We start from the raw sequence: 20,763 nt of genomic DNA on the forward strand, positions 1-20,763 counted from the left end.
GTGTGTGTGTGTGTGTGTGTGTGTGTGTGTGTGTGGAGTAACCCAACACACAGAGAGCGAAAGTGAGTGACTCACCTGTTCATCACCTGTCTCCCTGCTGAGCAACACTATACTGTATGTGAGATAGACTGTGTTAGTGTGTGTGTGTGTGTGTCATAAAAAGCATACTGTAAGAACAGAAGATGGACAGACTGCAAAGTGAGTTGTTTGGGTTGTTGTTGTTTTCTAAAGGTTTGTTTGTTTGTGTGTGTGTGCAGGTATGTGAATGGGAAATCATACATGGAGGACGTTGCCGATGCTCTTGAAGCAGCCAAAGAGGAAATATTCATCACAGACTGGTGGTGAGTTATTTGTTTATGTGTGTGTTGTTTAAAAGTGTGTGTGCGTGTGTGCGTGTGTGCGTGTGCACGTGTGCGTGTATGTCTCTCAGAGCAGTGAGTGCACTTGGCGGTCACCTCTTGGGGAGGTTTCTGGTTAAACAGATCATTTACAGTCTGAGGCTCAGACTACTGTTATACAAGTAGACACACACACACAAACACGCACACATACACACACACATTTCAATACTATGTGTTTGTGTATTTTTAGAAAAATTACACTTGAGTAAAAGGGTGTTATTGTAAAAAACACTTAATTACAATTAAAAATCCTACAATCTTACTTATTTACTGACAGAAAGAGTTAATATTTAAGAAAAAAGAAAGTGAGGAAGTATAAAAAAATATATTACAAAGAGGAAAATGGGAAATAAATATGAATTCAGTGTTGAAATGGTGTCTAAGGGCGTGATCACACTGTCCTCCCGGACCGAGACCCGGACTTTAGGGTACTTGTCCCCCCTCCCTCTCCCCCCCGCGCCCCAGCCCCGTTTGTACTCACACTACCTGGGCCTCGGCCAATGCTTCTTGCTGTCCATACGCCTTCAAGCCATAACACGTCACACGCATTGATCGCGTGTGTGTGTGGCTTTGTTTACAAATCTTTCCATAGACCTTGGAGTTTTTGTGCGTCTTGTCGACTGTTTTTGAATATTTTCATCCGACCAAATCTGCAGTAAACACAACGTGAACCTTTCACTACCATTGTTGTTGTTGTTAAATATCCGCGCATGGTCCGTCCTTCTATTTACATGTCCGAACAGGCGGACATAACGCTACTGCCGTAGGGCTCGTGCTCGTGCTCGTACACGTGCGCACGCTCGTGCTCGTACATGTGCAACGGCTCCGCTAAAGCCCACCTATTTCAAGCGGGCCGTGGCGGCCCAGCTGGCCCCAGTTGAGCGCGGAGCGGGTGCGCTCACACTACTTAAAGGTACTAGACTTTAGCTGAAAAACCGGTTTTGGCCGCGGCCAAAAGGATAGTGTGATCACGCTCTAACAGTATGTGTTGCTCCACAGGTTGAGTCCAGAGATCTTCCTTAAGAGGCCGGTTGTCGAGGGCAACCGCTGGCGTCTGGACTACATACTAAAACGCAAAGGGGTGAGCAGGAAATGCTTTCCTCGTTGGTCGTTTTTATAGGCTGAAATCAGAATGTCGTCACAGAGAGAAGTTTTTTTTTCATTTTTCTTAACTTTAACTATGAAGTCTTGTCAGCAACATAGTCACCAAATGTCCAGTTGCTGCTCCAATCTGTCATCTGACACTCATTTTTGTTTAGTCTTGTCTTGTTAAAAGCTGATTTATTTCTTATCTTATTAACATTAACTAGCTACAGAGTTGCAGGAGAATAGATTGTATCAGGCTAACATTAGCTAACTACAGAGTTGTGAGAGAACAAATTGTATCAGGCTAACCTTAGCTAGCTACAGAGTTGCGAGAGATTGTATCAGGCTAACGTTAGCTAGCTACAGAGTTGTGAGAGAACAGATTGTATCAGGCTAACATTAGCTAGCTATAGAGTTGTGAGAGAACAGATTGTATCAGGCTAACGTTAGCTAGTTACAAAGCTGCGAGAGAACAGATTGTATCAGGCTAACATTAGCTGGCTACAGCGTTGTGAGAAAGGATTGGATCAGGCTAATGTTAGCTAGCTACAGAGTGACATATAACATTTTTTAAACCTTGGACTGATAGCATTATTTTGTGTTACCGCAGCAACAAGGAGTGCGTATTTTTGTGATGCTGTACAAGGAGGTGGAGTTAGCTCTGGGCATCAACTCAGGATACAGCAAGAGAACGCTGCTGCACCTTCACCCCAACATCAAGGTGATGCGTCACCCAGACCACGTCTCCTCCGCCGTCTACCTGTGGGCGCATCACGAGAAGATCATCGTTGTCGACCAATCCGTGGCCTTCGTCGGTGGGATCGACCTGGCGTATGGTCGCTGGGATGACAGGGAACACCGGCTCACGGACGTTGGGAGCGTAACACTCTCACACCTGGAGCAGGTCTCTCACACACACATTTAAAATAATTAGCATTAGCATTAGCAATTTTACTTTGATTGGCATTGATTTAAATGTTTCTTAGGCTCAAGCCGCCTCCTCCAGCGTGGCGGCCCCAACCAACGGCCAGTCCCACAGCAACGGAAAAGGCATTTTCACAGTGACGGACTCAGGGGACCAGCCCAGGCTGAAAGGTCAGGGCAGGATGAAGAGGACCAGGTTCAGCATCCGGAAACACCTGCAGAAACACGGGCTGGCCCACCCTGGCAGTGACAGTGACCTGGAGGATGAAGAGAGTGAGTGGAATATAATCAGATAATATTTACTTTGAACTTTAATGTTTGTCATGACTACTTTGTACTACTCACGGGCAATTATTTGCAACACACATAGTTGTGCATCCTCTGGCAGCCAAGTTGGAGGTCTTTATTCAGGGCCTGGTCACAATAGTGTTTAGGTCGGCTCAACGTCACGCAAATTCAATTTCATTTGAGTGAAATTGTTGTAAAGGATTCACTCATAGCACTGAAGTAAATCAGTGCAAAACTCTTCTTCAACATGTAGCTAATGGAGGCTCATTTTTAGCGTGCAGTATCGCCCAAAGTTTTTTAACCGTGCAGAAGGTTCGAGGTTGCCGTGAATTTGTGATTAGAAAACATTAGAGACTGTGGGCCCAAAACGATGTTCAAAATAACATGTTTTTTGTCATTTATCCCCACATAAAATAATAACTGAACTGGTTTAAAATTTTAATCACACAAATTCATGAAACAAAATGAGAGAAATACGCATTCAAATGGGCAGCAAACGCTTCATACCCCTGCCTTCACCTTTTGCTGAAGGACTTCACGGATGACATTTTTATGCCTCTGCGTCGGCGACAGTCGTGCCGGAACATGAAGGATTTTCTTAAAATTTCGCACAAACGTCCTCTAGGACTCTAGGACCCGGGAACACCTGGACCTTTTTCCATAACTAGCCCATGACTCAAGAATTCCTACGCTAATTCTGACAACATTTCACGTAAATGTCCAATAGGATATAAAATATAATATACTGAGGTTCAGCAGATAAATCGGTGCACCCCTGAAAAACATTCATCAGCCATCAGTCTTGTTGGTTCTGCACTTCACTTTTATCAGGAGAGTTTTGTAAGAACACAACCTTGAGGATGATTTGGCGTGTTGTTGCAGCGATTGCCTACGTCCGTGCAGCTGTCTCAGTGTTTGTGGCCGCTCTGTTCAGGTTGGTCCAACAGCATCAGCAGCCAACACACTCTGATTCCCAGCAGGCTGGTGGAGCTGAGGACCGACGCTCCTGTCGGCCAGTGTCAGGCTGGTGAGTCGGCGGCGGCGGTGTTGCTGCATGGCCACTCGCCTCCTGTTTCCCAGTGTGCTTTGCTGTGGTTTTGATCCGGATTGAATTTCCTTTCTGTTCTCTGTGTGCCAATCTGAAACCTTTCTGTTCCAATTAGTCAAAGGTACAGATAATGTCTTTTTTTCTCTCTTTTCATGGACTTGAGTTTTGTAGCAATAAACTGAGCATACCACTTTTTTTTTTCATTATTCAGCGTTAAAGCACTGAAAAGATATTAATGTTATTGATATAGTTTTTAATTATTTGAAGTCTTTTAGGGGAGCAAAATGGTCAAATATCTGCTGGATTGAGGAACTAAAATGTGAGTTTTTTGTACACTATCTTTTATGCCATTTGTATTTAGACATTTTGCAAACTAAACAATTATTTGATTAACTGAAAAAATAACAGTTTGATTTATATAATAATCATTAGAGGCAGTGCTACAGTAGTGGATCTGCAACATATGTACTGTCCTCATACTTCCCCCTTTTTGGGGGCCATCAGTCAGAGCTGGGCTGTAATTTGATGACTCTTCAGCCTGTTATCTCTTCATTTCTCTCCCTCCTGCAATAAAACTGACACATACAGTGGTTTTAATGAGCTGCTGTTTGTTTGCCAGGCTCATCTCTGTTGATCCTGCTCCTGCGATAGATGGGAAGTGTCGTAGATGAACACAAGGCAAACAAACGCGAAGGAAGTGAAGAAAGAATTTAATAGAAAAAAACACATTGGTAACACTTTATATTCAAGTCCTTGTAAGTGTAAGTGTTATTAAGTAAAAAGGGCGTTGTAAGCCTTTTATAAACATTATTCTGTGATAATAATAAGACGATATAATGACATCATAAATATGTTTATTGTTAGATTAATAAGTGCATAATAAAGGATTTATTAACGGTTTTGATTTACATGTATATAGTCTTATTAACACGTGATAATGCATTTTATAACGACTTATAGGCCCTTATTACTTATTAACCAACGCGGACCTTAATATAAAGCTTTATCAACACATTATGTTGTCCAGTTCCTTACATGATTCATTTTAACGTATTTCAGGTAAGTAAACAGATGAAAACAACGTGTGAAGTGAGTAGAGCTCATTTGGCACTTCTCTGCTCTCTGAGCTATCATAAATCTCTCCAGCTATGTCATTTCATTTCTGTGAAAGTGATCAAAGAATTTTCCAAACACCAGTGCATCACTGTCAGAGTCAGCGTGGCTCTCTGCTGTGCTCTACAATGCTGCTGTGATATCTATATATATATCTGTATATATAGATATATTCTCTATATATAGATTGTTAACAAAAGGAAAGTTGGACTGTTTGCGCTGCAGTCAAACGTAGATAACCAAGTGTCAGGTGCAGAAGAATAACTAGTTGTTTTAATTGATTTAGACTCTATAATAAAGGCATTTTAATGTTTTCCTTCGTCTGTGTCATATTTAATTTTTTAGCGTCAATCAGAATCAGAATCAGCATCAGAATCAGGTTTATTGCTAAGTATGTTGGACATACAGAGAATTTGACTCCGGCTTATGCTTTGCTCACAGTTTCCAAACATTTAACAGGACAAACCTAAACATAACAATAACAATAACATTTACATAACAATAACAGAACAATAACAGAACAACACAGAACAATAATTTAAGATAAAAAATAGAGGTAATATTAAAAATAGGTTAACAAGTAAATATGAGAAATTTAAAATAGAAAGATAAAATAAGTGTGTAAAGTAAAGTGACCAGGCTGTTATAAATATCTTTGTTATATTATTTTACAATGATATACATAAGGTGCATAAGGTGCATTTGTCTTTGGCATGTGTGTGTGATGTGTCGGGTGGGGTCAATTGTTCAGCAGTGTGACGGCCTGGGGGTAGAAACTGTTTTTATGTCTGGCTGTTTTTGTTGATCTCTGTAACGCCTACCAGAGGGGAGAAGTTCAAAGAGGTGATGTGCAGGGTGTGAAGGGTCTGCAGAGATGTGAACTGCCCTTTTCCTGACTCTGGATGAGTGCAGGTCCTGGATAGTGTGCAGTTTGACACCAATGATTCTCTCTGCAGTCCTGATTGTCCTGATGTTCTTGTCCTGTTTGGTGGCCGATCCAAACCAAACAATGATGGAGGTGCAGAGAACAGACTGAACTATTGCCGTGCATACTGGATCAGCAGTTCTTGGGGCAGGTTGAACTTCCTCAGCTGACGCAGGAAGTACATCCTCTGCTGGGCCTTTTTGATTATGGAGTCCACGTTGTGGCTCCACTTCAGGTCCTGGGAGAGGATGGATCCCAGGAACCTGAAGGTTTCCACAGCAGACACGGTGTTGTTGAGGATGGTGATGGGGGGCAGTGTGGGGGGGGCGGCTCCTGAAGTCCACTGTCATCTTCACAGTTTTGAGCGTGTTTAGCTCCAGATGGTTCTGACCGCACCAGAGGGCCAGCTGTCCCACCTCCCGTCTGTAAGCAGACTCGTCACCGTCCCGGATGAGACCGATGACGGTTGTGTCGTCTGCAAACTTCAGGAGTTTGACAGATGGGTCACTCGAGGTGCAGTCATTTGTATAAAGGGAGAAGAGCAGTGGAGAGAGCACACACCCCTGGGGAGCGCCTGTGCTGATGGTCCGGGTGCTGGATGTGATCCGCCCCAGCCTCACCTGCTGTCTCCTGTCAGTCAAAAAGTTAGTAATCCACTGACAGGTGGAGGCTGGGACGGTGAGCTGGGAGAGTTTGTAGTGGAGGATGTCCGGGATGATTGTGTTGAAAGCCGAGCTAAAGTCTACAAACAGGATCCTTGCATAAGCCCCCGGGGTGTCAAGGTGTTGCAGGAAGTGGTGCAGTGCCATGTTGACTGCATCATCCGCTGACCTGTTTGCCCGATATGCAAACTGCAGGGGGTCCAGCAGGTGTCCTGTGATGTCCTTCAAGTGGCTCAACACCAGTCTCTCAAAGGACTTCATGACCACAGATGTCAGGGCCACAGGCCTGTAGTCATTTAGTTCTGTGATTGCTGGTTTCTTGGGGACCGGGATTATTGTGGAGCGTTTGAAGCAGGAGGGGACTTCACACAGCTCCAGGGATCTGTTGAAGATCTGGGTGAAGATGGGGGTCAGCTGGTCAGCACAGACCTTCAGACAGGAGGGTGACAGACCGTCTGGGCCTGGAGCTTTCTTGGTCTTTAGTTTCTTGAAGAGCTGACACACATCCTCTTCACAGATCCTGAGTGACGGTGGGGGGGTAGGGAGGGGTGATGAGGGTTGTGTGATGGTGGAGTGGGTGATGGGTGTGGAAGTTGGCGTCTCAAACCTGCAGTAGAAGACGTTCAGGTCGTCAGCCAGTTGACGGTACACTGCAGTGTGGGGGGATGGTCTCCTGTAGTTGGTTATGTCCTGTAGACCTCTCCACACTGACGCAGGGTCGTTAGCTGAGAAACTGCTCTTCAGCTTTTCAGTGTAGCACCTTTTAGCATCTCCTTTGTCAGTGTGTTCCTGGCCGTGTTGTACAGGACTCTGTCCCCACTTCTGTAGGCCTCCTCCTTGGCCTGGCGAAGCGTCCTGAGTTTTGCCAATAACCAGGGTTTATTGTTGTTGTATGTGCAGAAGGTTTTGGTCGGCACACACATGTCCTCACAAAAGCTTGTGTAGCTTGTCACAGTGTCAGTCAGTTCGTCCAGATCTGTAGCAGCAGCCTCAAAAACACTCCAATCAGTGCAGTCAAAGCAGGTCTGTAACTCCAGCTTTGACTCTGTGGTCCATCTCTTCACAGTCCTCACTACAGGCTTGGCAGATTTGAGTTTCTGCCTGTAGTTTGGAACAAGATGGACCATACAGTGATCAGAGAGCCCCAAAGCTGCACGGGGGAAAAGAGCGATAGGAGTCCTTTAAAACAGTGTAGCAGTGGTCCAGAGTGTTTTTGTCCCTGGTGGGACACTTAACCTGTTGTCTGTATCTTGGTAGTTCACGGCTGAGGTTTGCTCTGTTTAAGTCCCCCAGCACAATGAGCAGGGAGTCTGGATGCTTCCTCTCCTCGTCCGTTATCTGGTCAGCCAGGTGTTGCAGGGCCTCAGTAACACAGGCCTGAGGTGGGATGTACACACCAACCAGAATGAACGAGGAGAACTCCCGCTGTGAATAAAACAGTTCATCTCCTGGGCACTGCCAAGGTGCTGTTGAGCAAGGCACCGAACCCCCAACTGCTCGGGGCGCTGGTCACTGGCAGCCCCCTCGCTCTAACATCTCTCCTTAATTGCATGTATAGGTCCTGTTTGTGCACGTGTGTATTTCGGGCCTGTGTGTGTAACATGTATAATAATAATAAGAGTGAAAAAATTGAATTTCCCCGTGTGGGATAAAGTAATTCTCTTATTCTTATTCTTCTTATTCTTTACCGATCCAAAGAAAACATATGTTGGGCACACAGACGCGAGCATGCATGGCCTTGGTGCAGCCTTGTATCAAGACCAAGAAGGCAAACTGAGAGTAATTGCCTATGCGAGCAGAGGACTCTCTCGCTGTGAGCAAAGATACCCTGCACATAAGCTTGAGTTTCTCTCGCTTAAGTGGGCTGTTACAGAAAAGTTCTTCAACTATCTTTACGGGGCAAAGTTCACAGTTATGACTGATAACAATCCCCTTACGTATGTATTGATGTCGGCCAAACTTGATGCAGCAGTGCATCGATTGTTAGCTGCTCTTTCCAGCTTTGACTTTAATATCCAATATAGAGCTGGGAGAAAGTACCAGGATGCAGATGGTCTCTCGATGCGCCCACATTAGCAAGACCAAGACGCACTGGATTTTAGTTCTAAAGATGAGGATAATCGCATAGAGAGGTTCATTGCACGATTCTTGCAAGATGACAGAGAGCCTGCTTTTCCAACGGAAGCTGTGAAGGCAGTATGCCAGAGGCACCTACATATTCCAGCAGAGGGAGCAGAACAAGAAGTCATTCAGTTGCCTTTGCCTATTGAGTGTCTATCCATTGAGGTTTCTGCCATACCTGCGAAATTCTGTCAAACTAATGGTGCTATGGTAGGGTCATGTACTTTACCACGAATGTCGCTTGAAGATTGGCTACGTGAGCAGAAACAAGATCCAGTCATCAGTAGAGTAATAGCCATTGTTAAGGCAGGAAGACGTCTTTCATACAGAGCGAAACAACGAGAAGAACAGGAAGTCCAGTTGATGTTAAGAGTAATGGACCAGCTTTTCTTGACTAATGAGGTTTTGTATAGGAAACGCATCATCCAAGGTGAGCCCTCCTATCAACTTGTACTTCCAAAGAGCTACAGGAAATCAGCGCTTGAAAGCCTTCATGATGCTGTTGGACACATGGGTGTTAATAGAACCCTGGATTTGGCTCGTGCCCGGTTCTATTGGCCACGTATGGATTTTAAACGTCAAAAACACACTTTTGTTTACAGCAAGAAGATCTGTACATCTCCAGAATGATGATGTCACTGTAGCTTGTTTCTGATTGGAGCAATCTAAGGTGTTACACCCGTCCCCTGTTTCAACTGTACCTGCTCTCCCCTACTACCAAATGTATTTTTTAGGTGGCAGTAATGAAGTGTGCACTTATACAATCATATCTTCCCCAGTAGATATGAGATGTGGCCTGAAAATCATCAGTAAGATGTTTGTGAATGTGACGAGAGGCTGAGCACAGATGCAGCTGTTAGAGAAACACAACAGAAAACCACAGGAGGATAACACTGGCTCACACTGACGACAGTACCCGGGGCAGATGCAGCTGTTAGAGAAACACAACAGGGAAACTACAGGAGGGTAATACTGGCTCACACTGATGACAGTACCTGGGGGCAGCTGCGAGTCTAAGGCTGCTGTCGCTCCGGTTCTCTACTCATAAGTGCGGACCGGTGAATCAGACCTGCTCCTGTCCGGAGCAGTTAGCCTTTAATTCAATTCAATTCAATTCAATTCAATTTTATCTATAGTGCCAAATCATACTAAAAGTTCTCAGGACACTTTACAGACACACTCTATGACTTATTTATGATTTACATAGACCCAACAATTCCTTCATAGCGTACGGTGGCAACGTAAACCTTTCCTATAACAGGCAGGAACGTCAGACAGACCCAGCTCTATGGAGGACGGACATCTCCCTGCACTGGTTGGGGATGAAGAACAGGAGAGAGAAAGAGAGAAAAGACGGACAGATGGACAGAGAGAGAGACAAAGACAGACACAGAGACAGACACACTTCCAGTAACTATAATAATATATATAGTAATGTGAATATGACTTATATGTTATGGCAGTTAATACAGCAGAATAGTAGAAACAAGCACAGCTAAGGTGATAGATTATAATAGTAGCAGGAAGAGTCATGCAGGACCACGGCAGCAGACGTGGCACAGGCGAGACCACAAACAACTCCAGGGAAGAAGTTGAATTAGTAACATGCATTAATGAGACATAAATGATACAGACGGATAGGAGAAACTCTCAGAGTATCAGGAAAAGCATTATAGCAGCATCATTGAGCAGAACAAAATCAGCTTAAAAATAACAACATTGCTAAGGGCTACTAAGCCCTAGCTCTAAGCTTTGTCAAAAAGGAAAGTTTACCGGGGTCGACTGCAGTTTAAGACGGCGTTATTTTTTCCTACTCTGCCGTCGAGAGACCCCTCCTACACACACACACACACACACACACACACACCACTGCGTGGCGGCTCGCTTCCTCGTGGGTGTGTGTAGTAAAGTAATCTGTAACGTCATCTTTTTTAGGAAAGTAACTGTATTTTGAATACACCAATTTAAACTGTACCTATTGTGATGTTATGAGCTGAGTAACTCTAGAACTCCGTTACCCAGCATGCCTCAAGGATTAGGAGCATGTACAGTAGAAAACCTTTTTATTGTTGACTATGCAAGCAATGCAAGTGTTGAGTGTGTGTCTGAGACAGCCCTCATTAGCTTCAAGCTTTGATTTGTTTTCTTCTTTATCTCTCGTTGTCATGTTTTATGTTTCACTAAATGCACACAAACCCAGACACTACCAGTTAGCTATATGAGGAGTTTAAAAAGTTAACTAACTAAAATAAATAAGCCTGTGAATGTTCTCATTCGTCCAGGTCATCGTTATCCTCAAAGCAATTTCAGTCAAAAACAACTGGACTGGTTGTTTGTCTAGGAAGACGTTTCACTCTCATCCAAGAGGCTTCATCAGTTCATGTACGCATCTGACCAGGCTGGGACTGGTCCAACTAACTGGTGTGGAGATCCAGGTATTTAACCTCTCACAAGGCCGATGATGTCACTGACACCCTTTGTGCTCCAAGTGCCCACGCCCGTCGTTAGAGTGACAGTCGTTGGTGGGCAGTTGGTTTCGACTTCGTTAGTGCTCTATTGAGTCTGAACGACAGTCGTTGGGGTCACCCGGGCCATGTGTGAACAGTTGTCCTTTGAGGTTAGATTGTTGAATCTCCTGGGAAGGGATGAAAGGGCGGCATTGTAAATTGGAGATAAGTGGTGTCTCAGACCCCCTCCTCTGTTTAGCGATGGTTTCTCCACTTTTACATAGATGGCTTCTTTTACTCCTCTTTCAAACCATCTGTCCTCTCTGTCCAAGATTTGGACATTGCTGTCATCAAAGGAGTGGGCTTTCTCCTTGAGGTGTAAGTGGACAGCCGAGTCCAGGCCTGAGGAGTTAGCTCTCCTGTGTTGGGCCATGCGTTTATGCAGTGGTTGTTTTGTTTCTCCAATGTAAAGATCTTTGCATTCCTCGTTGCATTGGACAGCATAAACCAGGTTGCTTTTGTGGTGGTGTGGTGTTCTGTCCTTCGGATGTACTAGTCTCTGTCTGAGTGTGTTACCGGGTTTGAAATACACAGGGATGCAGTGTTTGTTGAAAATCCTCCTGAGTTTCTCCGATACCCCAGCCACATATGGGATGACTATGTTGTTTCTCCTGTTATCTTTTTCTTTCTCAACCACTTTGGTTTTCTTTCTGGAGGCAGCTGCCGTTTTAACAAAGGTCCAGCTGGGGTAGCCACAAGTTGTGAGGGCGCCTCTCAGGTGCTTGCGTTCTTCCCCTTGAGCCTGTGAGCTAGTGGGTACGTTATCAGCTCTATGTTGCAGTGTTCTGATAACGCCAAGCTTGTGTTCCAAAGGGTGGTGAGAGTCGAAAAGTAGATATTGATCTGTGTGAGTGGGTTTTCTGTATACCCCTATGTGGAGGCTCCTGTCATTCTCCATATGGACGTCACAGTCCAAGAAGGGCAAGCTGTTGTCCTTAACTTCCTCTCTGGTGAACTTGATGTTTCTGTCCACTGAGTTGATATGTTCAGTAAAAGTTTGCACCTCTTTGGATTTGATCTTAACCCATGTGTCGTCCACATATCTGAACCAATGGCTTGGGGTTACTCCTTTAAAGGAGTTCCACGCCTTGCCCTCTACCTCCTCCATGTACAGATTTGCCACAATAGGGGATACTGGTGAACCCATGGCACAGCCGTGTTTCTGTCTGTAAAAAATGCCATTAAACTGGAAATATGTGGTATTCAGGCACAAATCCAGAAGTTGGCAAATGTGGTCTGGTTTGAGATTTGTTCGGTTTTGTAAGGAAATGTCCTGTGTGAGCCGCTCTCTTACCGTGGCCAAGGCCTCCATGGTTGGAATACAGGTGAACAAGGAAGTCACATCGTAGGACACCATGGTTTCATCTGGATCCATTTTTAGGTCTCGGACTTTGTTCACAAAGTCCATGGAGTTTTGGATGTGGCGTGGGGTGTTTCCCACCAGTGGTGCCAGAATATTGGCAACATGCTTGGCAATGTTATAAGCGACCGAGTTTATGCTGCTGACAATGGGCCTGAGCGGGGCCCCTTCTTTATGGATTTTTGGGAGTCCATATAAGCAGGGGGTTGAGTCCTGGGGGTAAAGCCTGTAATACTGTGGTTTGCTAATGACTCCTTCTTTTTGTAGTTGCTGTAGACATTCTATCACCTTCTTTTTGTAACCGTTGGTAGGGTCTCGTTTCAGAGTTTCATAAGTGTTAGAGTCACTGAGTAATGCAGAGATCTTTGCCTGATAATCAGTTGTATTGAGAACAACTGTGCATCTACCCTTGTCTGCTGGAAGGATAGTGATGCTGTGGTCTTTGCTCAGTGCCGTTACTGCTTTTCTCTCCTCAATGGTGAGGTTGGATGGGGGGACCTTAGCCTGGGACAACGCTGCTGACACTTTCAACCTTAGCTGTTCAGCCTCAGTTCCATTAAGGTTGTTTTTCTTTATAGCTGATTCCGTAGCCGTAATCAACTCCACAACGGGTACCTCTTTTGGTGTCATGGCAAAGTTCAAGCCCTTGGCTAAGACCTCCTTCTCTGGGTGGGAAAGATCTCTGTCCGACAAATTCTTAACCCATCTGTTTTGTGTTTCTTCCTTTGCTGGAAAGTCATTTTTTTTTGCCTCCAAGTGAGTATTTCTGTGTTTTTGCCAGTGTCCCGGGATTGCAAATTGTGAAATTTCTTGGTTTGTCTCTCTTTGCTCTTGTTGTGCTGAGATAGTTGGGCTTTCTGGGTGAAATCCACAACTCTTTCCATGATAGAGACAGGTAGGATTGATGTGAGTTTCTGGAGTGAGAGGTCCGCTTTCTCTTTAAGCCCTTCAATGGTGAAATTGACCTGCCTTATTCGCTCACCGAGGAGTTGGTTTTGAGCCTTTTCTATGATTTTCTCCACTCTATGCCCTCTCATAGTGGAATTCAAACATAGGCTAGTTGGTGTAAGCCTTTGTTGTTTGCATCTCAGACTGAACCGTAGGTGGTTTCTGTAATCTGCAATTTTCCGAGCCAACCTTTCATGTTCCCGCACCGTTTTCAGGGTTTCCGACCCAAATTCTTGTGCAATAAGCCTGTGAATGTTCTCATTCGTCCAGTTCAGTTTGCCTTCTTGGACTAATCCCCGCTGTCGGAGCTTAACAAGTGCGCCGGCCCGTTTGCCCCGTCTGCGTCGCCTGAACATCCCGTAGACAGCCGCTGCTCCTCCGACTAGAAGTTCCGAAAAGTATCCAGAATCGGTGAAAAATGTTGGAAAATTGTGTCCGGTAGACTGTCCATACTGTAAAAGTTCCTCCCGAGTGTACCTGATCACGGAAGGACAACTTAAAACGCAACAAAAAAACAAAAACAAACAAGGAACTGCGGAGCTAAGCGCCGAGGCAGCCGTCCGTGGTGCCATCTTGGTACAAGATCCTTGACAGGATATCAAACAAACACAGGGAAATGGTGCATTTGATTTTGCTCTCCTGCTGCAGAGTCTGAAAGATGAAGCGCTCCTGCAGTGCAGACTGGTTTCTGAGAGGTTGGCACTTCATTGTGCTGCTGAAAAAATAACTGGATGTTCATGTGTGTGTTTCAGGAAGTGGCTCAGTGCGTAGTCTGCAGACGGGGGTTGGGGAATTGTTTGGAAACACGCGGTTTTGGCATGGAAAAGACTACTGCAACTTTGTGTACAAAGACTGGATCCAGCTGGAGAAACCGTTCGACGGTGAGTTAACTGGTGAACTGACAGACTCTTTATTCCATCTCCCGTCCTTCGCATTTAATTCCTGTTTCCTGCTGTGTTTTAGATTTCATTGACAGACACACGACTCCCAGGATGCCATGGCACGACATCTCCTCGGTGGTTCATGGGAAGGCAGCTCGAGACGTGGCGAGACACTTCATCCAGCGCTGGAACTTCACCAAGGTCAGAGTTTGAGTAACTTGCAGAGAGTCGTGTGCACTGTTGGAAACGCTGTTCTCCTCCAGAAAACGCATGCAAATATTTAGTGATGGGGATTACATTCATGGAAGAAACAACAGACTCAAAACAAAATATCTGTGTGGTGTGACTGTGCAACTGTGCTTGACTCTCTCCTCTGTTTCTCTTCCAGCTGATGAAGCCAAAGTACCGCTCTCTGTCGTTCCCGTACCTGCTGCCCAAGTCTCACACCACCGCAGGAGAGCAGCGATACCAAGTCCCCAATTGCGTCCCCACCAGAGTGCAGGTTGCTCACTTCACCCTGCGTCTTTAAGATTTTGATTACGCGTCTTTTTTCTCGTCTTTCCTCCCAAACTCACGTCTCCTTCTCTCTTCAGATCCTTCGCTCAGCCTCTGATTGGTCAGCTGGCATCAAAAACCACGAAGAGTCCATCCACAATGCCTATGTGCACGTGGTCCAGAACAGCCAGCACTACATCTACATAGAGGTGTGACATGTTTCCTGTTCAATGTGTTATTATTGGGACATTAATTATTTTAATGTGTAACAAGTAGTTTTTTTGACAAAGTAACTGCACACAAGCTCAATACTGTTAGTTTTCTGCAGTGATCGGATTTCTTTAAAAATCTGATTTGAGAAACTGGACGTCCCAACTATGGCTCTTTATGCTAGGAAATTAAAATAAAAACAAATAAATAATAATAATAAAAAATCAATAAATACAGAGATAAATAAATGACTCGATGAATACATTTACAAAATAATATTGAAAACTAAATGTAGTAATTAACCCTTTTTGGATTTTTTTTTACATTTTGTTTTATGAATTTTATTATTCATTTTAGAATGTATTTTTTTATTTTTGCATTTATTTTTTATTTGACAGACCCTCATTTGCATAATGAAAGAATAAGAAATGCATACACGGTGTTGTAGTGGTTAGCACTGTCGCCTCACAGCAAGAAGGTCACAGGTTCGCATCCCGACCTCGGCCTTTCTGTGCGGAGTTTGCATGTTCTCCCCGTGTCTGCGTGGTTTTTCTCCGGGTACTCCGGTTTCCTCCCACAGTCCAAAGACCTGCACGTGTTAGGTTAATTGATGAGTCTAAAATTGCCCGTAGGTGTGAATGGTTGTCTGTCTCTGTACGTCTCTATGTGCCCTGTGATAGACTGGCGTCCTGTCCAGGGTGTACCCCGCCTCATGCTCGATGTCAGCTGGGATAGGCTCCAGCACCCCCGCGACCCCGACCCCGGGATAAGCGGTTGAAGATGAATGAATATGATGAATGAATAATACATGAATAAAATATAAATACAAAAATAAAATAAAAAAATTTATAATAAAATTATATGAGTAATAAAAAAGATAAAAAGGCCCCTTAATAGGCAAGTGAATAAATATGGGAGTTAATACAATGGTAACTAAAGTAGTTAGCCATTTTAAACAGAAATATCAATTTATGTCACATTTTATCAATAAATGAATGCTTACATTTATGATTTTATATTAGATTAAAGTGCCAGCTAAATTAAATGAAGACATCAGAAAAACCCAAAGAAGAAAAATACATTCAACATAAAATCTAAAACAATTCTGAAAACCTGCGAATCCCCACAATTAAAAAGAAAAATATTTTTTTCCCACAAAAACAAAACAAAAAAAATAACAATGTTAAACTGACATGTAAAAGACCTTTTTCCTAATTTTGCAGCAGATAAAACAAATGAGTTCTCATTTATTTACAGACGTGTCTGTTTGTTTGTCTTTCAGAATCAGTTCTTCATCAGCTGTGCAGACAACAGACACGTTTTCAACAAGATAGGAGACGCTATTGCCGAGCGCATCATCAGAGCATATAGGTAACACGCACACACACACACACACACTCAAACTCAAATATTAAATTAGATTAACACACTTTGTAAATGTTTGTATGGTTGCTGTGTATATTCAAGCTTTCCTTAAAATCACACAGTAATCATGTGTGTGTGTGTGGGCTCAGGCCTTCTCTGGAAATGATTTCCCAGAAACAAACACACACACACACCTTTGTCCTCTGTGAAGATTTATTTGAATATTTAAGGTTCAGTGTCTCTGATGTTTTGTCGTCCGGGATGTCTGAGCTTATCAGAGGACGCACATCCTGCACAACACACACGCACAAGCACACACACACACACACACACACACACACACACACAGTGTTGAGATGGTCTTTCTTGTCTCTTAGTGGTAAAACACACATTGTAAAGGTTGAAGGTGATTGGATTCTCCGCTCAGACGAACAGAACCATCCGCCTCCTAAACTGCCTTATAAAACAGAAGTTTAAAGAGGACAAGTCATGCATTGCACTGGAGTGGAGCCAGTGTGTTTGTCAGTAACAAGATGTTGAAATATAAGAAAACGCCAAAGATATCAAAAGCTCAAGTTTATCTTTATCGTCCCCCAGAGGAAAAGTTTTGTGTAGCCAAAGTATAGATAAAACACAGAAGACATCAACAACACTATCATTCATTCATCTTCAACCGCTTATCCCGGGGTCGGGGTCGCGGGGGTGCTGGAGCCGATCCCAGCTGACATCGGGCGTAAGGCGGGGTACACCCTGGACAGGACGCCAGTCTATCACAGGGCACAGAGAGACGAACAGAGACAGACAACCATTCACACCTACGGGCAATTTCAGACTCATCAATTAACCTAACACATGCATGTCTTTGGACTGTGGGAGGAAACCGGAGTACCCGGAGAAAACCCACACAGACACAGGGAGAACATGCAAACTCACGGGAGGTCGGGATGCGAACCTGTGACCTTCTTGCTGTTAGGCGACAGTGCTAACCACTACACCACCGTATAGCCTTCACCAAAACTATAAATCACAGAAATCGAGGAAATAAAGAGTGCAAATTCATTTCTACTTCAGGACTCAGTTTTAAGTCTAAGGACAATAATCGTGACTTTTCTGCAATTTACTTCATTTTTTTACATCTAAGAACAATAACAATAATATTTTATTATTATTAATTATTATGAAAATAATACAAATAAAAATCTTTAATTGGTCTAGTAATTGTGTAATGATAATAATAATACTAAAGTAATAATAAAATGATTAATAACAATAATAATCATAATAATAATAAAATAATAATAGTATTTCTTTTATATTAGTATTAAATTAATATTATGACAATCGTAATAATATTAATACATTGATAACAATAACAATAATAAAAATAAAAATAATGTTTATTTTAATTTATTAATTGTTATCAAAATAACAATAAAATCTTAATTGATGTAATAATTGTTATAATAATAATAATAATGATAATAATAATACGAATAACAATAGTAAATAAATAATAATATAATTAGGAAAAATAATATAAATAATAAAAATAAAATAATAATATTATTAATTTATTGATAATATTTATTTTATTGTTATTAATTATTATAAAAATAATATTAATTTAAAAAAAATTGACATTTTTCCGTCTCAGGATGTGTTTTTAGACACAAACACCTCAGTGTTGATGTTAGACCAGGGATGTCAAAGTCAAATACATCAGAGGGCCAAAAAAACTAATTTGCTACAAGCCGAGGGCCGGACTGGTTCAATGTTTATTAAAACGTATTAAAATGATTGCATATAACCTATTGAACCAAGACCTAACACAGTGTACCGTATTATATATAATAATTAAATAAATAATCCAATATTTTTGTATGGCTCCAGCAGTAATTTCAGGTGAAAACATTTTTCAACAGGCTCACAGACAAAAACAAACTTGTCCTGTACATTAAATGAATAAAACAATATTTTCTTATGACTTTAGTTATTTCAAGGAAAACATTTTTCAACAGGCTCACAGACAAAAACAAACTTGTCCTGTACATTAAATGAATAAAACAATATTTTCTTATGACTTTAGTTATTTCAAGGAAAACATTTTCAACAGGCAAACAGCAAAAAAGAAAATGTCCTTCAAAAATAAAATGTGTTCCTTAATATCATGTTAAAGACACAGAGCTTTGCCTTTTACCTCCGTGAACATGTGCTCTGCCTCTGCCTTAAAACACCCTGTTCTCATTGTCCACCTTCCGTTTAGCCATTATTGTGGGGGGGGGGGTGCTGAACGTTGACATCTGCCCTGAATGCTTAAGAATAATGAAGCTGAGGCGGCCCACTTGCGGCGCTACAGTGAGTTCGCGGGCTACCGTTGCATTGTGGGTAATGAAGTTTTTTGCATGAAAAAAAACCAGCAGGCGGCTGTGGCGTGTGGGCCGGTTCTAATACTAATCAGAACCGAGGGGCCAAGATAATTAATTGGCGGGCCGAATCTGGCCCGCGGGCCTTGACTTTGACACCCATGTGTTAGACAGTTGTTTCCTCTGATCCATGTCATTTAGCCCTGAAGAAATCTAAAAGTACTTTATTTATGTTCTTTTTCCATTATGACTGATGGTCAAACTAGATGAATGAATAAAGTTCTGTGATATCACATCTATAATAACAAAATAAAAAACTTTTAAGCACCCGTGAATATTAAAAAACATCGTTATCCCCAAAGCAATTTCAGTCAAAAGCCACTGGACTTGGTTATTTGTCTAGAAAGACGTTTCACCTCTCATCCAAGAAGCTTCATCAGTTAATGTACGCATCTGACCAGGCTGGGACTGGTCCAAATATCTGGTGTGGAGATCAAGGTATTCGTCGTTAGAGTGACAGTCGTTGGTGGGAAATAGGTTTCGACTTTGTTAGTGCTCTATTGAGTCTTGAAGACAGTCGTTGGAGTAACAACCAAGTAGACAGATAACCAAGTCCAGTTGCTTTTGACTGAAATTACTGGGTTATTTTTAAACACTCAGGTCTCCAGGATGTTCCAGGTTTGTGTCTCGGCCTCAGTAGCACAGTTTGAAGATGTTGTTTTGCTTCTTTATTTCTTCTCAAATAAAGCAACAGTGTCTTCCCTCCGTCTGCTTTCAAATTCTTTTGTTTTTTTAATTTAGGGAGGGTAAAAGGTACCGAGTGTACGTGGTGACGCCTCTGCTGCCGGGCTTCGAAGGAGACATCACCACCGGAGGAGGCACCTCCATCCAGGCCATCATGCACTTCAACTACAGGTGTGTGTGTGTGTGTGTGTGTGTGTGTGGGAATACGTACGCAGCTGTCGACTGAGCGTGACACAAGCGCGTGCTTTGACGCCTTTGCAGCAAAGCAGCGGGTGACATGTCTTGAGGTTTCCCAATTGACTTATAATGGTCACGCGTGAAGGTAATAAAGTTTTTTTTTACACCTTTGTGCGTTTTGCGTGTGTGCGTTGTTACGTGTGCACAGTCTTCACATGCATAACAAGAAGCAGCGTACTACACGTCTGTCTGTCACTGTTGTTTTCTTTCAGGTGATTACACGCAAGTGCGTTTGTATGTTTTGATTGTTCGAAACCGGCAGTTGATCTGGACTGCGCGCACCATTACGCGTACATGAACATGTAAGGTAGTTTCTCTGTGTTCCATTTTCATCCAGCAGATGGGGCCACCGAGAAAATAATACACCAAACAGACATTTAATTATTAAGGGTTGTTTATATATTTCAACGCATGTAAATGACTAATGTAAGCACAACTGTCCTTAAATTAATAAATAGAGACAGATAAAGACAGATAGCTTCCTTTGTTTTGCCAGAGAAAGCATGTGGCTACTTAATGTGCTGCTCTATATGGCATCGTCAGGACAACTTTTATTCTGTTTTATTTGTCTTCTGTTGAGATTTGATTTCGGTTTCCTGTCTTGTGCTGTCTTTTGCTTGCCCCACCCTGATTGCCATTACCCCTTTCTTGTTTTTGTTTTTTATTTTCTTGTCATTGTAAGAGTCTTTGAGTATCTGAAAAGCGCTATATAAAATAAATTAATTATTATTATTATTATTATTATTATTATTATTATCTAGGTTTTAATTCTAATTCATTTATGTTACATTCATTTGATTGATATATTTCTATGTTGCCTATTGCTTTTTCTTCGTGTATATTTGATATAAAGCACTTTGAATTGTCTTGTTTTTGAAATGTGTTATACAAAGAAACTTGCCTTGCCTTGTGAGCTTTACTATCATTTATTTCAGTCAAATATTTTGTTCAAAAAGTGGGCTGAGACTGAAGAAAATACAAATTTAGGCTTCAGACTTTTTGTTCTTCTTTTGCAGTTTGAACTAATATATACACAAAATACTTGGCACCAGTGGGATTGGATCTTGTAGTGTTTAAACTCTAAG

The 20,763-nt window shown here is 42.6% G+C and overlaps 1 protein-coding gene across 2 annotated transcripts in view; it reads left to right on the forward strand.

Moving 5' to 3' along the window:
• LOC310963403 (phospholipase D1-like) overlaps nucleotides 1-20,763 on the forward strand; it is an 83,682-nt gene that overhangs the window by 42,876 nt on the left and 20,043 nt on the right. For both annotated transcript variants that reach the window (XM_083936211.1, XM_083936212.1), the window contains exons 11-20: nucleotides 258-341; nucleotides 1,401-1,482; nucleotides 2,098-2,391; nucleotides 2,474-2,684; nucleotides 14,136-14,264; nucleotides 14,347-14,465; nucleotides 14,653-14,766; nucleotides 14,858-14,968; nucleotides 16,252-16,340; nucleotides 19,499-19,612. In XM_083936211.1, coding sequence (XP_083792337.1) covers nucleotides 258-341; nucleotides 1,401-1,482; nucleotides 2,098-2,391; nucleotides 2,474-2,684; nucleotides 14,136-14,264; nucleotides 14,347-14,465; nucleotides 14,653-14,766; nucleotides 14,858-14,968; nucleotides 16,252-16,340; nucleotides 19,499-19,612 — 1,347 coding nt within the window. The remainder of the gene's footprint in view (nucleotides 1-257; nucleotides 342-1,400; nucleotides 1,483-2,097; nucleotides 2,392-2,473; nucleotides 2,685-14,135; nucleotides 14,265-14,346; nucleotides 14,466-14,652; nucleotides 14,767-14,857; nucleotides 14,969-16,251; nucleotides 16,341-19,498; nucleotides 19,613-20,763) is intronic.

This window comes from Echiichthys vipera (genome assembly GCF_963691815.1).
Source record: "Echiichthys vipera genome assembly, chromosome: 21".
Taxonomy (NCBI): Eukaryota; Metazoa; Chordata; class Actinopteri; order Perciformes; family Trachinidae; genus Echiichthys; species Echiichthys vipera.